This window comes from Oratosquilla oratoria, chromosome 29 (genome assembly GCF_046742065.1).
Source record: "Oratosquilla oratoria isolate Oo_2021 chromosome 29, ASM4674206v1, whole genome shotgun sequence".
In the NCBI taxonomy this organism is placed as follows: Eukaryota; Metazoa; Arthropoda; class Malacostraca; order Stomatopoda; family Squillidae; genus Oratosquilla; species Oratosquilla oratoria.
The window spans coordinates 6,462,950-6,477,894 of record NC_134805.1 but is presented as its reverse complement, the minus strand read 5'-3'; the positions used below and the strand labels follow the sequence as shown (position 1 = coordinate 6,477,894).

General features: G+C 38.2%; 2 protein-coding genes across 2 annotated transcripts in view; one reads left to right on the top strand and one right to left on the bottom strand.

Annotated features, from left to right (window-relative positions):
- Nucleotides 1–361: 361 nt before the first annotated feature.
- Nucleotides 362–1,165, bottom strand: LOC143040803 (general transcription factor II-I repeat domain-containing protein 2-like). The gene has a single exon (XM_076212236.1). It carries the CDS (start codon nt 1,163–1,165, stop codon nt 362–364), a length of 804 nt encoding a protein of 267 aa, XP_076068351.1.
- A 2,266-nt stretch (nt 1,166–3,431) lies between these two features.
- Nucleotides 3,432–14,945, top strand: part of Sirt6 (sirtuin 6) — a 40,679-nt gene continuing 29,165 nt past the window's right edge. The window contains exons 1-2 of the mRNA XM_076211669.1: nt 3,432–4,004; nt 14,251–14,378. Coding sequence (XP_076067784.1) covers nt 3,939–4,004; nt 14,251–14,378 — 194 coding nt within the window. The 5' untranslated portion in view covers nt 3,432–3,938. The remainder of the gene's footprint in view (nt 4,005–14,250; nt 14,379–14,945) is intronic.

Here is a 14,945-nt window from a genome sequence, read left to right as displayed (position 1 = left end):
TACAACAACTCCATCTGCAGGGAGGCAGGGGCGTCTTCCACGGGAAAGTCAAAGGGAGCAGTGAAAAGCTTGAAGTCCGCAGCCAGCACCCTGACTCTTGCAAAACGGGAAGCAAATTCCTCACGCAGAGAGGTGACGACACTGACGCAAGTGTCAAGGTCCACGTCGTCAGGGGCACAAGCACGAAGGCGAGGAAAATGCACAAACTGACCAGAAGCCAATTGAGCCTCCCACAAGCGCAGCTTAACCTCGAAGGCAGTGATGTGTGCGTACATGTCTGTCTTGAGAATATCTTTGACTTGCATCATCATGTTGAGGGCGTTCAGGTGCGCCGGGACGTCCGTGAGCAGGGCCAGGCGAGCTAGCCACCGCAGATCAGAGAACTGATCAGCGTGGGGAAGGTTCTTCTGACGTAGGAAGGGGCAATCTCCTGCTGTAGGTCGTACAAACGAGACAGCATGGCCCCACGTCTCAGCCAGCGTACCTCACAGGAGTAGAGCAGGTCGTTGTAGTGCACGTTCACCTCGTCCATCAGTACCTGGAACTGACGGTGGTTAAGGCTACGGGAGAGGATGGAGTTGACGACCTTCACCACGACAGACATGACATCAACGAGGTTGGCAGACTTGGCGCACAGGGACTCTTGGTGGATGATGCAGTGCATCATGTTAATGGGCTGAGTGTATCCGGCGGCTTCACAGTGGCGCACTAGCAGCGAAGCGGCGCCCTTCTTCTCCCCAACCATCGCCGGGGCACCGTCGGTCGTCACGCACACAAGACGGGAGAGGTCCAGGGAGTGCTGATCAACACACTGAAGCACGGCGTCGCAGATGTCTTGCCCAGTGGTGGTGCCGCGCAGCGGGACAAGCTGGAGGAATTCCTCACACACCTGGAGGTCAGCGGTGACGCCGCGGATGAAAACGGCCAGCTGGGCCGTGTCCTTTGTGTCGGTGCTCTCATCCAGAGCGAGGGAAAAGGCGACGAAGTTCGAGCTGCGTGTTTTGAGTGAGTCGTGCACGTTGTCCGACATATCCTCGATGCGACGACGAACGGTGCGGGACGAAAGGCTCACGCTCTCAAAGGCAGAACGCTGCTCTGGACAGACGGAGTCCACTACAGCGAGGAGGCATTCCTTGATGAAGTCCCCATCCGCGAATGACTTCATTCGGTGACTAAGGATGCGGGAGACTTCATAACTGGTGCGCGTCACCTTTTCGGCCTCAGCATTCTGCTTGCGGAAGAGCTAAGTTTGTTTCTGCAGGTTGCCTGATAGTCTAACGATGGCGTCCTTCCTCTCGGCGGCAGACATCTACGCAAAGTTTGACGACTGGTGCTCTGTCTCCCAGTAGCGGCGCACGTTGTACACTTTTAGGACAGCCACATATGAGGCAATGAGCCTGTCCAAAGCGTTCAATGAAGTACTTCTCCCACTCAGGGTTGAAGGTCCGATGCTCGAGGTCCACTTTCCTCTTCTTAACACGCTGAGTCGCAGACATGATGAGCTGAAAAGGAAGAAAATGAGGTATATCAACAATGAATAAGCGAAATAATGGTGCATTGATTGTAAATGTACGTCATCTAATTTAAATATAATTAATTAGTAGCTACATAATTTTAGTAGTTGTAATTTATTTTTTACAAGAAATAACTGTAATTGATCTGTACTGACCAAAAAGCTTATGTACCTTGTATCAACGCGAAAGTCTAACGGACATTGACCGCTGGCGTCTGGCTGCTTTGGCAGTGGCAGGATCATAGACCGTGAAGTGAGGGGCAGAGTTGCCAAAACAGTATCTGCCAGCGGGTGTTGCTTAGCAGATTTTAATTACATTATTTTAATTACATGATTGTCCGACCTGAACGATAAGCTGAAGACGCCGTGCAATATATCACACAGAAGGTTTGTGAAAAATTGAAAATTTGACAAATGACGACTTGAACTGGATTTGAAGTTTGAATTCGATAATACACATACATACATACATACATATACCAAAGGCTTTTTCCCCCTTACACGGAGGGTAGCCAAAAAGAAAAAGGCATAGAAATCACTCCCACCCATTCCATTCCTTACATATTCCACTCCCCTCCACCCTCCTCCCTCCCTCTCATCTTGGCACCTCCTGGATGACGGGTCATTCCTGCATCCTGTCCACTGCCCTGGGTCAAAAGCAGTGTCGCAAGATACAGCACACCCACAGCAAGGCCGCTTCATAAATTCGGCGACCCCCTCTCTCCGTCCCCTCATGCAGAAAATGAGAAGACGGGGAGAAATCCCTTCGGGCTGCGTCAATTTTTTTCTCATACATACTTCCTCACCCCGCATCCCCCACCCACTCCCCCTCATGCATCACAGCATCATCCATACACAACCCTTCTCCATTCACCCCTATCTTCTGTCCTCTCCCGTCCTTCCTCAACAGACATTCCTCTCTTTTGTAATGCCCCTTTCACCCCATCCATCCATCTCGTCCTAGGACACCCCCTCATATTCACTCCTTCCACCTCTGCCTTCCTCTGCCTTCGATAATACACGGTTGACGAATATGACAGTTGACTTTTAACTCGATTTGAAGAATGGAATTTGACATGATTGTCCGACCTGAACGATAAACTGAAGACACTGGATTTGAAGCTTTAATTCGATAATATACGGTTGACGAGTAATGAATATGACAGTTGACTTTGAACTCGATTTGAAGAATGAAATTTAACGATTGCTGACAACAGAATATTCTCAAGAACGATAACGTTGAAAGTTGACTTTATAAATCCAATGTTTCCAACAACTGCCGAGTGTTTTTTTTTTTTTTCAAACCTTCGATCTCTTCCAGTGAAGCCAGTTTGGTATGTCAGAGAAAACAATTATGCTTAATAGATAAAGTTATTCCGTTGACTGTATTTAATTAAAAATTCAAATTCTAACATTTCATATTCAAATAAATTTATGTTTGCAATTCTGAAACTCCCCATTAAATGTTGAGATGAATTTAGTGTAAACTTTGGCTTATTTAGTACTTCGCTAATCTGATCTAGCTTAAATTTCTACATGCTACTACTACTACTCCATATTATTACTGTTTCCATAAGTGTTTTATTTTCGTACTACTACTATATTATTAATTCTACTACTACTGCTGCTACCACTACTACTACAACTACTACTACTACTATTACTAACAAAATATAAAGTAATTCAATAATCAAATTTATTTATTTGAAAACATAATATTTATTGGAATTTTTCTCTCCTTTTGCTGGGAGTTCCGCGGGCGGGATTGCAATAATAATGCCTAGCAGGGTTGCGGGCCGGACGGTAGGCCTTCGTGGGCCGGATGTGGCCCGCGGGCCGGATGTGACCCGCGGGCCGGATGTTGCCCGCCCCTGCTCTAGATGTTTGAGAGCGTGTTGCCGTACAAATCTTGCGTGTATCTAGGCATTTTTTCAAACTGAGATGCCCAGTGCAGTGACGATATATTATTGTAGATGATTCCAGATGACAACCATTTGATATGTGAAAGAATGTTTTCTAACATTTAATGATTCTCTTTTTTATGTTTTCACTGATAACCCCTAGGAATTGATTCTTCTCTCCAAGACCATTTGAAGACGTGCCTTCTATTCTACAATGCTTGAAGATATTACATACGCTCTGAAATTACTCAAATAAGTATAGTTTTCGTGATAGAAATAATACTAGTAACTTCATTTCAGATCGGTTACATAAACTTGTTTGCTTTAAATGTGTTATATAATTAAGATTTAAAAAACGAGTCACCTATCTTAAGCAAATTATTGTTGTCATTCATCGACTGTGATTCCCTATGCAAACGTTCCACTAAAGTAAACAAACTTAATTCTGGGTTGGTCAAAGACGGAATCTGTCAGCGTTGTTATTGACGTTTGTTTGTAACGTGTACTGTATTGATATAATAGCTATGTCTTGCAATTATGCAGAAGGGCTTAGTTACTATGAGAACAAAGGTAAACTTGGACTACCAGAGGTAAGAAAACATGAGATCGTAGTTAAATAAAGCTCGGTTGCCAAGTTCCCATATACTATGGGTTAGGTTTGGCATTTTTTTATTTTTGTAACTAGTTATTTAGGGTGTGTTTTTTTAGTGCGATGATATGAAAGTTAGTATTCATAGATTCTCGTACTAGCATATAATAACAGATGTTTTCTTCTGTATAAGAGCATTACTCTTCCCTTATGTAAGTGTATACACTTACATTTTTATTGCTGTCCTCCTTCAGAGATAGCTTCCTTCTCAGTTGGGCCTCATTCATTTGTTTTTCATGTCATAACATTATTCTCCATCTTATTTCACAGTTTATATTCATCATAATTTCAATCCACAGTCATAGCTCCTCTCAAATAGAAATATAATATTCTTAGCCTTTTCTTGAATCATAATCGTTCAATTCTCAAGTGCCTTTTAAGTCATCTGGAAGCATGTTAGATACTCTTGAGATGCTTTTTTCAGTATTACTCCAGAAGTGCACACCTAAGCAATATATCAATGAAAAATTAGATATTTGTAAATCAAAATGTTGTACCCGGTGATATACTAGCAACAACTCTGATGTTGGCAAGCTCTGAAGCTCTGAGATGCCATGTTTGTTTTTCTTTGTGGTGGAAGACAAATTGGCCTAGTCTAGTCTGATGACCTCTAGGAATACTAAAGGCACACTCCATAGGAGGATAGATTAAGTTAGACTAGACCAATTTAGACGTCATTAGTTCATCTTCGACAACAAACAAATAAAAAATGGCATCTTGAAACGTGCTACTGTTTGACTTGTTGCTAGTGTATCTCCTATAGCAACCATTTTTGTTATTGATTCTTGCCAATAAAAATATATTACGTTGATGTATTATAATCTTTTAAATTAATATTTAATCCTTTTTCAAGTATTCTTCCACTTGTCATGTTATTGGACCATGGTTCAAATAGTGTTTATCTGATAAATGTCAAACTTGAATGTTGATCAGAACTCTATATGAATTCTGTCTACCTTTTAACCCCTTCAATACGGGTCACATTGCGATGTTGCGTCATAATACTCGCATTATAAAAAATAAAGTCACTGCTCTATCGCTCGTTCTCTTTCACCCATGAATTTTGATAACCATAGAAAATATGATGAAGCCAGTTTACAGAGTATGTGGGTCACGCAGGTACGACTACAATAAATATAATCAAGACGCCGACGTCGGCATCCTCGTGTACCCACTTGCTCCTCATGACGCCTACATAGTAGTCACCGTATGGTAAGGGTTAAACATTCAGGCTTTCCCAAACTTAGTATTTACTAAGTGAAAGGCACATTTTGTGTTTGTTTCTCACTTTTATTGGTGACCAGTAGAGGGAAATTAGTTCAGGTGGAATTCTGTGATACATACATACATACCAAAGGCTTTTCCCCCCCTACACGGGGGGGGGTAGCCAAAAAGAAAAAGGCATAGAAACCACTCCCACCCATTCCATTTCCTATATATTCCACTCCCTTCCACCCTCCTCCCTCCCTCTTATCTTGTTTGTAAGTCTAGCAGTGTTATTTTATATAATCTATAGTCATCTCAATATGTTATTTGTTAGCCTATGATATTTTGTGCCATTAGTTAGGGTCCTATTAATTAGGGCCCAGCAAGGTCTGACAACTCCCATTAGGACCTAGAGCGATTGAAAATGTTTATTTGTACCTTTATGATTTTATTGCATACCTTTTTGTTCAGGTGTTGATTTGGTTGAAAAACATTGCAAAAATAATATAAAGCAAAAGGCCTGTAGCATCTATTGCTTGAGTGTGCTAACTAAACATGAAAAAGAAAAAAAAAATATTGAGGCATGTTATTTTGTCCTTAGGGTGTCTTAGACTATGTATATTGCGTAATTTAGATATATGATTGCGATTGTTCAATGAAAAATAGAAACAAGGAGTTAACGCCCAGTGGGGTCCAATAGTGCCTGGCAGGGCCTGGAGCAATTTGATTAATGCTTGGATATTGAAAATGTTTATTTTTATGATTTTATCGCCTATCATTTTGTTTAGGTGTTGATTTTGTAGAAAACTGCAAAAATAATTAATAACAGGCAATGAAAATAATTGAACGAGGCATGTTATTTTGTCCTTAGGGTCTGGAGCAAAGTAAGGCCTGGATGTTGAAATTGTTATTTTGCATGAATTTGTTGCATACCTACCAGACATGAGAATCGATGGGGATAGAAACAATGAATGAATATTATTATTATTATATTTATTGCAAAACCCCAGTACGAGGACATAAAAGATACAATTGTGTAAAACATTGAACATATTGAAAAATAATTCACTGACAACAATCATACCTGCATTGTAGTAGCCATGTGGTAATCCACCTTATGTGCATAAGAGATGGCGCAAACTAATGGGTGAATTTCAAGGGCCTTTGCCAAAATTGATCAGAATCTAATTAATTGGAAATAGCTGTTTCTAATCAGTTACTTGTGGTTGTCTGCATTCCTGATTCTTTTCCACTGACTGGGTATTTTGGAGGTGAGTGGGGTCGTGGGTATCTGTAGAAGGCCATCTGTAGATGTGACAGATAATGAATTGTAAAAGCTGCCATATCCTGTCACATGGACTGGTACTCAGAAATATGTTGAACTTCCATAACCATTGTTTATCTTAGAAATCATTTCATCCTGCCAGAAGTATTGTATGCAATGTCTTCCACATGTAAAAACAACAGCTCTCTTTTGGCAGTATCAATTTTTTTTCCTTGTAGCTTACAGTATCTCATAACCAATCTTGCACTATGGAAAAATAAAATTTCCTGTAGTGAAGCTGTAGTAGGTATAACTTGAATCACAGTCAAATCAGAATTCGAAGTGTAAGCACTCTGTAACAGCCGGACTGAAATTAAATAATCTAAAAAAAAAACAATTTATATAGGATACTGGTATGTTTGGCGATATTTGAGTCACTGCAGGGTAAGTGTCCAAGGGATTATCTTCCAGGGGTAGATATCTAGGGGGTAATTGTCTTGTTTCTGTTTGGGGAACATATATTCCCAAGGCGTGAACTCCTTGTTTCTAATTTTCATTATTCAGTCATAATCATGTATCTAAATTATATAATATACATAGTCTAAGACACCCTAAGGACAAAATAACATGCCTCAATCAGTTATTTTTATTTTTTCTACATTGAATAAGCACATTAAGCAGTGGATCAGGCCTTTTGCCTGATATTTGTTAACCAAATCCACACTTAAACAAATGGTGTGCAGTAAAATCATACAAATAAACATTTTCAATGTCTGGGCATTACTTAACCTCTTCAACATGAGTCAAATATGTGCATACACATCAGGTTGCCTGATGTATGATGATGTGTTATAATACGTGCATTATGTTATACTCATTCTCTTTCAGTAACAACTACAAAATAACCATAATCAGGAGGCTAATGCCAGCATCCTTGTAAACCCCAATCATGGCTCATGACGCCTACATTCAAGAAGTTAGATTGCTCCAGGCCCTAAGTAAATTGCTCTGTATCCTGTCTGGCATTATCAGATCCCACTGGGCATTAACTCCTTGTTTCTGATTTTCCTTGATCAATGACAATCATATATCTAAATTATGCAGTATATGTAGACTAAAACACCCTAAGGACAAAGCAACTCAAGCTTCCTTCAAATACAAACATGGAAAACCATATATGACCTCTCCTCAGACCACTTCCCAATAAAAATTACCACAGAAATAGGAAAAATAAAACCTACATACAAGAAAATATTTATAAGCTAAAAAAAAAAAGAGGAAACAAGAAATAATTTGAGACCACTGCCATAGACAAGTTCCCATTTATGGACAGAGCAGTGGAAGAGGTATCTGACCGTACAGGACTTATGAGCTGTATTGCAAGAGGCTACAGGCAGTAGTGGGATTCAGCCGGTTCGTACCGGTTCGTTAGAACCGTCTCACGGAATTTTACTAGTTCGGCGAACCGGTTAACTGGCAAGCTGGCTAGTCGCTGTCAGTCATTGTCACTGGTCTCCTGTATCCGATAAGTACCTGAAAGGTACGTTTTGTTAGTGATTTAGTGCATATTTTATTTACATAAGTGGTGACCAGGTTTGTTACCATGATAAAAAGTAAAGCAATAACTTATTAAAACGTACGAATTCATTTCCTGAAAATGTTACGATTTCTAGCAAATAACTGAATTACAAATTTTGCCAGATGAAGACGTAATAATTCAAGGAAATTACACTGGCAGCTAGGTTCAAAATATGGGCTTTTCTATTTTAATTAATACTCTATATCTAATGGCTTTTTTGCTAATTTGGCGAACGACTACCATCTACCCCATTAGCCCCCCAACTGAAATGAGCAAATTGAAAATTTAAAACACTCATTGAAATAATTCTATTAAGTGGAATCATTAATTGCCAGGGCTAAAGATTTGTCAGCCATCAGTGCTAGCCCAACCATTAACCCCCTCCCCTTCTGAAATGAGGATAATATATGTGTATTATTATATTACTATTAGCCCCCCAAAAATTTTGCTCAGCCCCCCAAACAATTTGCTCAGGCCCCCCTTAGCCTCTCCAATTAAAAATTCCTGGCGCCACCGCTGCATAGATATATCTTCATATTATCAAGTTTATCATTACCTCTATATCATTATATGATGTTTAACAATTTCTTACATATTTTATTTGGGAAATAGCTATGATTGATCATTTTATTTGTTAGAATCCAGGATCAACATGTGGACATAAATAATGCAAATTTGACATATATGTATGTATATATATATATGTATGTATATATATATATATATATATATATATATATATATATATATATATATATATATATATATATATATATAGAACCGGATGACAAAATATTTGAATCCCACCACTGGCTACAGGTAAAATTACAACCCCATCTATACACTGGAGATAGCCACCATAACAAATTAAGTAAAAGGCAAACAAAAACTCATAGAATAAGAAAAAGAATATATAAAACAACTAAAAACACAGACATAACAAAAACCAATCAATCAATCAATCAAATCAGCCATCCTGAGTCCATTGCTGAACAAAGGCCTCCATAGCATTCCATGATTCACAAGACCGTGCCATCCTCTGCCACGTCACTCCTACAAACTTCTCAATCTTGTCTCTCCACCTTCTGTCTGGTCTCCCTCTTCCACGCTTCCCATCTCGCGGCGTCCACTCAGTAACACATTTGCTCCATCACTCATCAGTCGTTCGCACTAACTTACCTGCCCAATTCCACTTCCTCTCTTTTACTGCTTCCACAATATCTTTCACTCTAGTCTGCTCTCTCACCCAACTTGCTCTCTTTCGGTCTCAGCATTATTCCCATCATTGATATCTCCATTCTCCTCTGTGCTGTCCTTAGTTTTGTTTCCATTGCCTTCATTAGTTTCCAAGTCTCACAAACTCGCTACGCAATCAGGGTACAAATGAACAGATCGTAAAAGTTTTAGAAAAGATTTATGTGAAAAGTACCACTATAATTCGACTACATAAAGATACAGAAAAGATCAAGATCGAGAAAGGAGTACGGCAAGGCGATACAATTTCACCCAAACTATTTACAGCTTGCTTGGAAGATATTTTCATAAGATTGAGTTGGGAAAAGAAAGGTTTAAATGGCGAATATTTGACCCAATTTAGGTTTGCGGATGACATTATTCTTATTCCAGAAAGAGCAGAAGACTTGCAAGATATGCTGAGTGATCTAAACAAGGAAAGTGTCAAAGTAGGTTTAAAAATGAATAAAAGTAAAACCAAAGTAATGTTCAGTACGAAAGTTCAAAGTAAAAAAGAGATTGTAATTGATGACGAGAGTCTTGAGGAAGTTGAAGAGTATAATTATTTAGGCCAGATGGTGAAAATGATGAAAGATCATGATGATGAAATAAAAAGATGCATTACAATTGGTTGGAAAGTGTTTGGTAAGTAAAAAAAAATCTTGAGAGGCTCTCTACCTTTATGTTTGAAACGTATAGTTTACAATCAATGCATTCTACCAGCAATAATCTACAGTTGTGAGACTTGGAAATAACAAAAATATTAACTAATAAATAGATAAAACTTGGAAAATACACAAATGCAATAGATAAGGAAGATAACAAATATGAAAAAACAGAGCAACCTAAGGTGAAATACCATTGCCAGAACAGTAATGTAATATAATTAATTGCGTGACTAACTTACTCAAATTCTACAACACAGTTATCTCGAATTATGACAAAAGAAACAATATAGATTTAGTATATCTAGACTTAGCAAAAACTTTTGATACCGTCCCACACGAAAGACTACTTACTAAATTAGCTTTGCATGGAATAAGTGGTAGTCTATTAGGTTGGACTAGTAATTGGTTGAATGGTCGAAAACAGAGAGTTGTTTTAAATGGAAAAATTTCTGGATGGAAAAGTGTTGCAAGTGGAGTTCCTCAGGGTTCCGTTCTTGGGCCACTTCTATTCATAGTATATATAAATGATAGACCATGGACTAAAATCTACTGTTTCCAAATTTGCTGATGATACAAAACTGTGCGGAGTGGCAAATGATGACTCAAACCAATTAGATATTCAAGAAGATTTAGATAAATTACAGCAATGGTCTGAAAAGTGGCTAATGAAATTTAACACAAGTAAATGCAAGGTAATGCACATAGGTAAAAATAACAGTAAGTACGATTACAAGTTATTTGGAAATTCGTTAACAAAAGTGGATAGTGAAAAAGATCTCGGCGTAATTATCAGTAACGACCTCAAATCATCCAAGCAGTGTATTTCAGCCTCTGAGAAAGCAAATAAGATTCTAGGACTGATTGCGCGATCTTTTGATTTCAAAAGTCCATCACTCATTAACAAGCTATACAAATCGTTAGTTCGTCCACATTTGGAATATGCTGTTTCCGTATGGTCACCGAATCTCATTAAAGACATTGACAGACTGGAAAAAGTACAACGACGAGCCACAAAACTGATTCCAAATATCAAAAATAAATCATACGAAAATTGACTAAAACATATGAATCTGTTTTCCCTAAAAAAGTGTAGACTCAGAGGTGACTTGATACAGGTCTTTAAAATTCTAAAGGGAATTGACAACATCAAAAGTGACCAAATTTTTACATTGAATGAGAATCAGACAAGAAACAATGGTCTCAAACTGTCCGGAAATAGATTCAATTTGGAAGTAGGTAGAAACAACTTTGCCAACCGTGTAGTTAATGAATGGAATAAACTTCCTGCACAGGTAGTGCAATGTAGTTCAGTTCGAAGCTTTAAGAATCATTTAGATAAATACCTAAGTAAGATGCTGTAATGATTATAATTTATCTTATATTATTTGTTTTTGTTTTGTTATCATTTGTCTGTCTGATTTTCATTTATTATTAGTTATATGCCAATTTATTATTATTTACTATTTACCTGTTTGTTTATTATTTAACTATACCTATGCATTTATCTATGTATTTTATTTGTTATTTACATTATCATAGTTTTTATTCATTATTTTATTATTAATATGATTTATTTTTTTCGCATCCGACCTAGATATGGATCAAAAGGTCTCCTGTCGGCATGCTCCGCCTTTGTAATCCTTAATAAACACTTAAAAATATTCAAACTCACAATTCCAGAAAATAGGAAAATAGCCACTGTAAAACTCCTTTTATCCGACCTTTGAACGTCCGACTAGTCCAAACATCTGACTTTTTTCTTCAGTGCCCCAAGTCAGATAAAAGTTAAATTTGTCCAAACATCTGACCATCGAGTGATTGTTTAGTTATTGTTATCGCCGCTACTGACTCATGTCGCTCAGGTCATCTGTTATTTTTGTGGGCATTTCAGTGTTTGTTTACGTTTGGCCTTTGGTGGTTATTTCTCCTCAACTCTACTGTGTTTATTATGCTTTTATTGTACCATAAATAAGTAAAAATGTCTCAAACCAAAATTTTTTTTCTTAATTTTTTAGTGTATGTCCAAACGTCCGACTTTTCTAAACATCTGATCTAGGGTAGATCCCACCAAAGTTGGATAAAAGGAATTTTACTGTGATTCACCTTGGTCTTTGAATCACATGTTGGACTTGTGATTGACAGCTGTTTCCCTCTTGGAAGAGAGCTCAGAGCTCGTATGACCGATCTATGGGTAATGCTGTGACCTTACACGCACACACACACCCAACTCCCCGCCCACGAGAGTTGGGGTAATGACTCAAAGCGCAGTGGTACTGAAATTATTTCAGCCCTGGGTGGGATTCAAACCCTGACAGCCTTAGTGACAGTCAGGGACTCTACCAACCGCACCACTGTAGTTATAAAAATGTGTATACATATGTATGTTCAAAAGATCAAACTAGACACAGATACCATTCATCCATTTTCCAATTAATATGTATAAAGAGCAGTAGAAAATTAGAAAATTCACACACATAAGGTCCAGGATAAGACCTCAAACATCACCTAGGCCTTGACTGATACATTCAATTACTCCTGGTTTTACAACAAAATTCAAACTATCTTGAAAATAATCATATGATACCCAGACTAAAATCAAACAAACCAGCAGAAGATCCAGTATCCAAAGAGATCAATCTCAATACTATCCACCATATCCATGTTGATGGAAAGGGTAATAGAAGAAGTAAATATAACTAATTCACTCATCTCTTGCAACCAACATGGATTATAAGGGACTACTTCATTGGCACACTTCTCACAAACATGACACAACAAGTGCTAGAGGGATTTAATAAAGTATTACCAGAAAGAATGGTCATGGCAATAGTAGATATAAGTATGGCATTTGATAAAGCTCCTAGACACATACTATAAAAAAAAATCAGAGACAGGCTGTGGAAACAATTACAAGTAATGGCTGACAAACTTAGCTGACACTAGAGTAACCCAAAATAACAAAATTTCTTAGAATGAAAGAGTGTATGATGGAGTCTCCTAGGGAGCAATACTCTCACCTATATTATTCAAATTCTTCACAAGTGATCCCCTAACACCAAATCTAGAACATAACACCAAAGCACTCACATATGCAGATGGCCTTGCCATAGTAGTATAACATAACTACAAAATAGCTGCTAAGAACACCTAAGTTTACTTTGGCAAACTAGAACATTGACTTAAAAATGATAGAATGAAGGTCTCCCCTCAGAAATCATCATTAACATTATACATTTCAGACAATCATGAATCAAAGTAACATTCAATAGTAAAATTGAATGGCCAAGATCCATTAAAAAAATCTGTTATTTATTTATTTATCTATCTATCTATTTATTTATTTACTATTATAATTTTTTTTTACTCTCATGACCTTCAGCTCACACAGACTTGATAGTGAAAATCAACATACTAGAATCAGTAGTAAGTGTGGGCTCTGGATAGAAGTAAACTCTATTCACAGTCTACAAACAGCTCTTGAGAACTGCACTTGCCTATACTTTCACAGCATGGTTTCCTACAATCAGGAAAACAAACAAAAACAATTTAACACATTTTGCAAAATAAAATATTTAGAATTATAATAAGATGCACCAAAACCACCCAAACAGAACACCTGCACACAGAAGCCAAAGTAATTCTCTCCATAGAACAGCATATGAAAATGATAGGTACACATTTGTATATAAGAGTTCTCATTCTACTCACTTATCTCATTACATTACACAAGCACAGCCAAGTGAATAAAGCAAAGAGCTATCAGGAGCATACTATTCATATCTCTTCAGTATTAGTGTGCATTGAAGTGCAACCCCACTTAAATATGGCAATGTTGCCAAGGGTCTTCAGCACTTGGCTGTAGAAACAAAACTCAAAAGGCTTAATTCTTTCAAGTGATCAGAGGTCCCCCTGTTTCTGGAGAGTATCAATGTGTTTTTTTTTTTTTTAGTATGGGTTACACAGCAGGAGATTTGGGTATGACCCATTCTTAAGACTTCTCAATTTGAATAGGAATAAGGGTAGGGATGGAGACCTGGATGTCAGAACAAGGGTTTGTGTGGGCAGGGTTTGTCAGTTCTGCCCTGGAACCTAAACAGCAACTACAGCTTGTTGAAAAGACTAAACATACAAGAGACTAACAGTGGCACTTGTTCCTGTTTAAAAAAGTCAAATTTAAAAAAAAAAAAGTTGACTAAATAGAGTAGTTCTTCATGAACTGTTTACTTCTTATTTGCAGAAATTCGACACTGTAGAAGAGATTGAGCAGAAGGTAAAATTGTTGGCAACATGGATTAAGGAATCACAACATACAGTGTTCCACACAGGAGCAGGTATAAGCACTTCAGCAGGAATTCCAGATTTCAGGTACGTATTAAACTGTACGATAAAGTATTCTTCAGTTCACTAGAGCTTGTGTTAGGATTAGAAATGGAGAGAGTGAATGGTTTGAGGTAAAGGTGGGACTTTGTCAGGGATGTGTTATGTCACCCTGGCTGTTCAATCTATACATGGATGGGGTGGTGCGAGAGGGGTTAGAGATGGTTAAAGAAAATGGAGAAAAGTGGGAAATAAGCCAACTGTTGTTTGCTGATGATACTGCACTTGTAGCAGGATCAGAGGAGGGATTGAGGAAGTTGGTGACAGAGTTTGAGAAGGTGTGTGAAAGAAGGAAGCTGAAGATAAATGTGGGCAAAAGTAAGATGATGAAATGTACAAGGGTAGAGGGTGACAGCAGGCTGGAAGTGAGCATAAGGGAGAGAGACTGGAGGAAGTGGATAGTTTTAGATACTTGGGTGTGAATGTGCCAGGAAAGGGAGGAGTGGGGGTGGAGGTAGAATGTAGATTGAGAGAGGCGAGTAAATGCCTTGGTGGATTAAAAAGTGTAATGAGAAATAGACATTTGGGAATGGATGCTAAGAGGAGGTTATATGA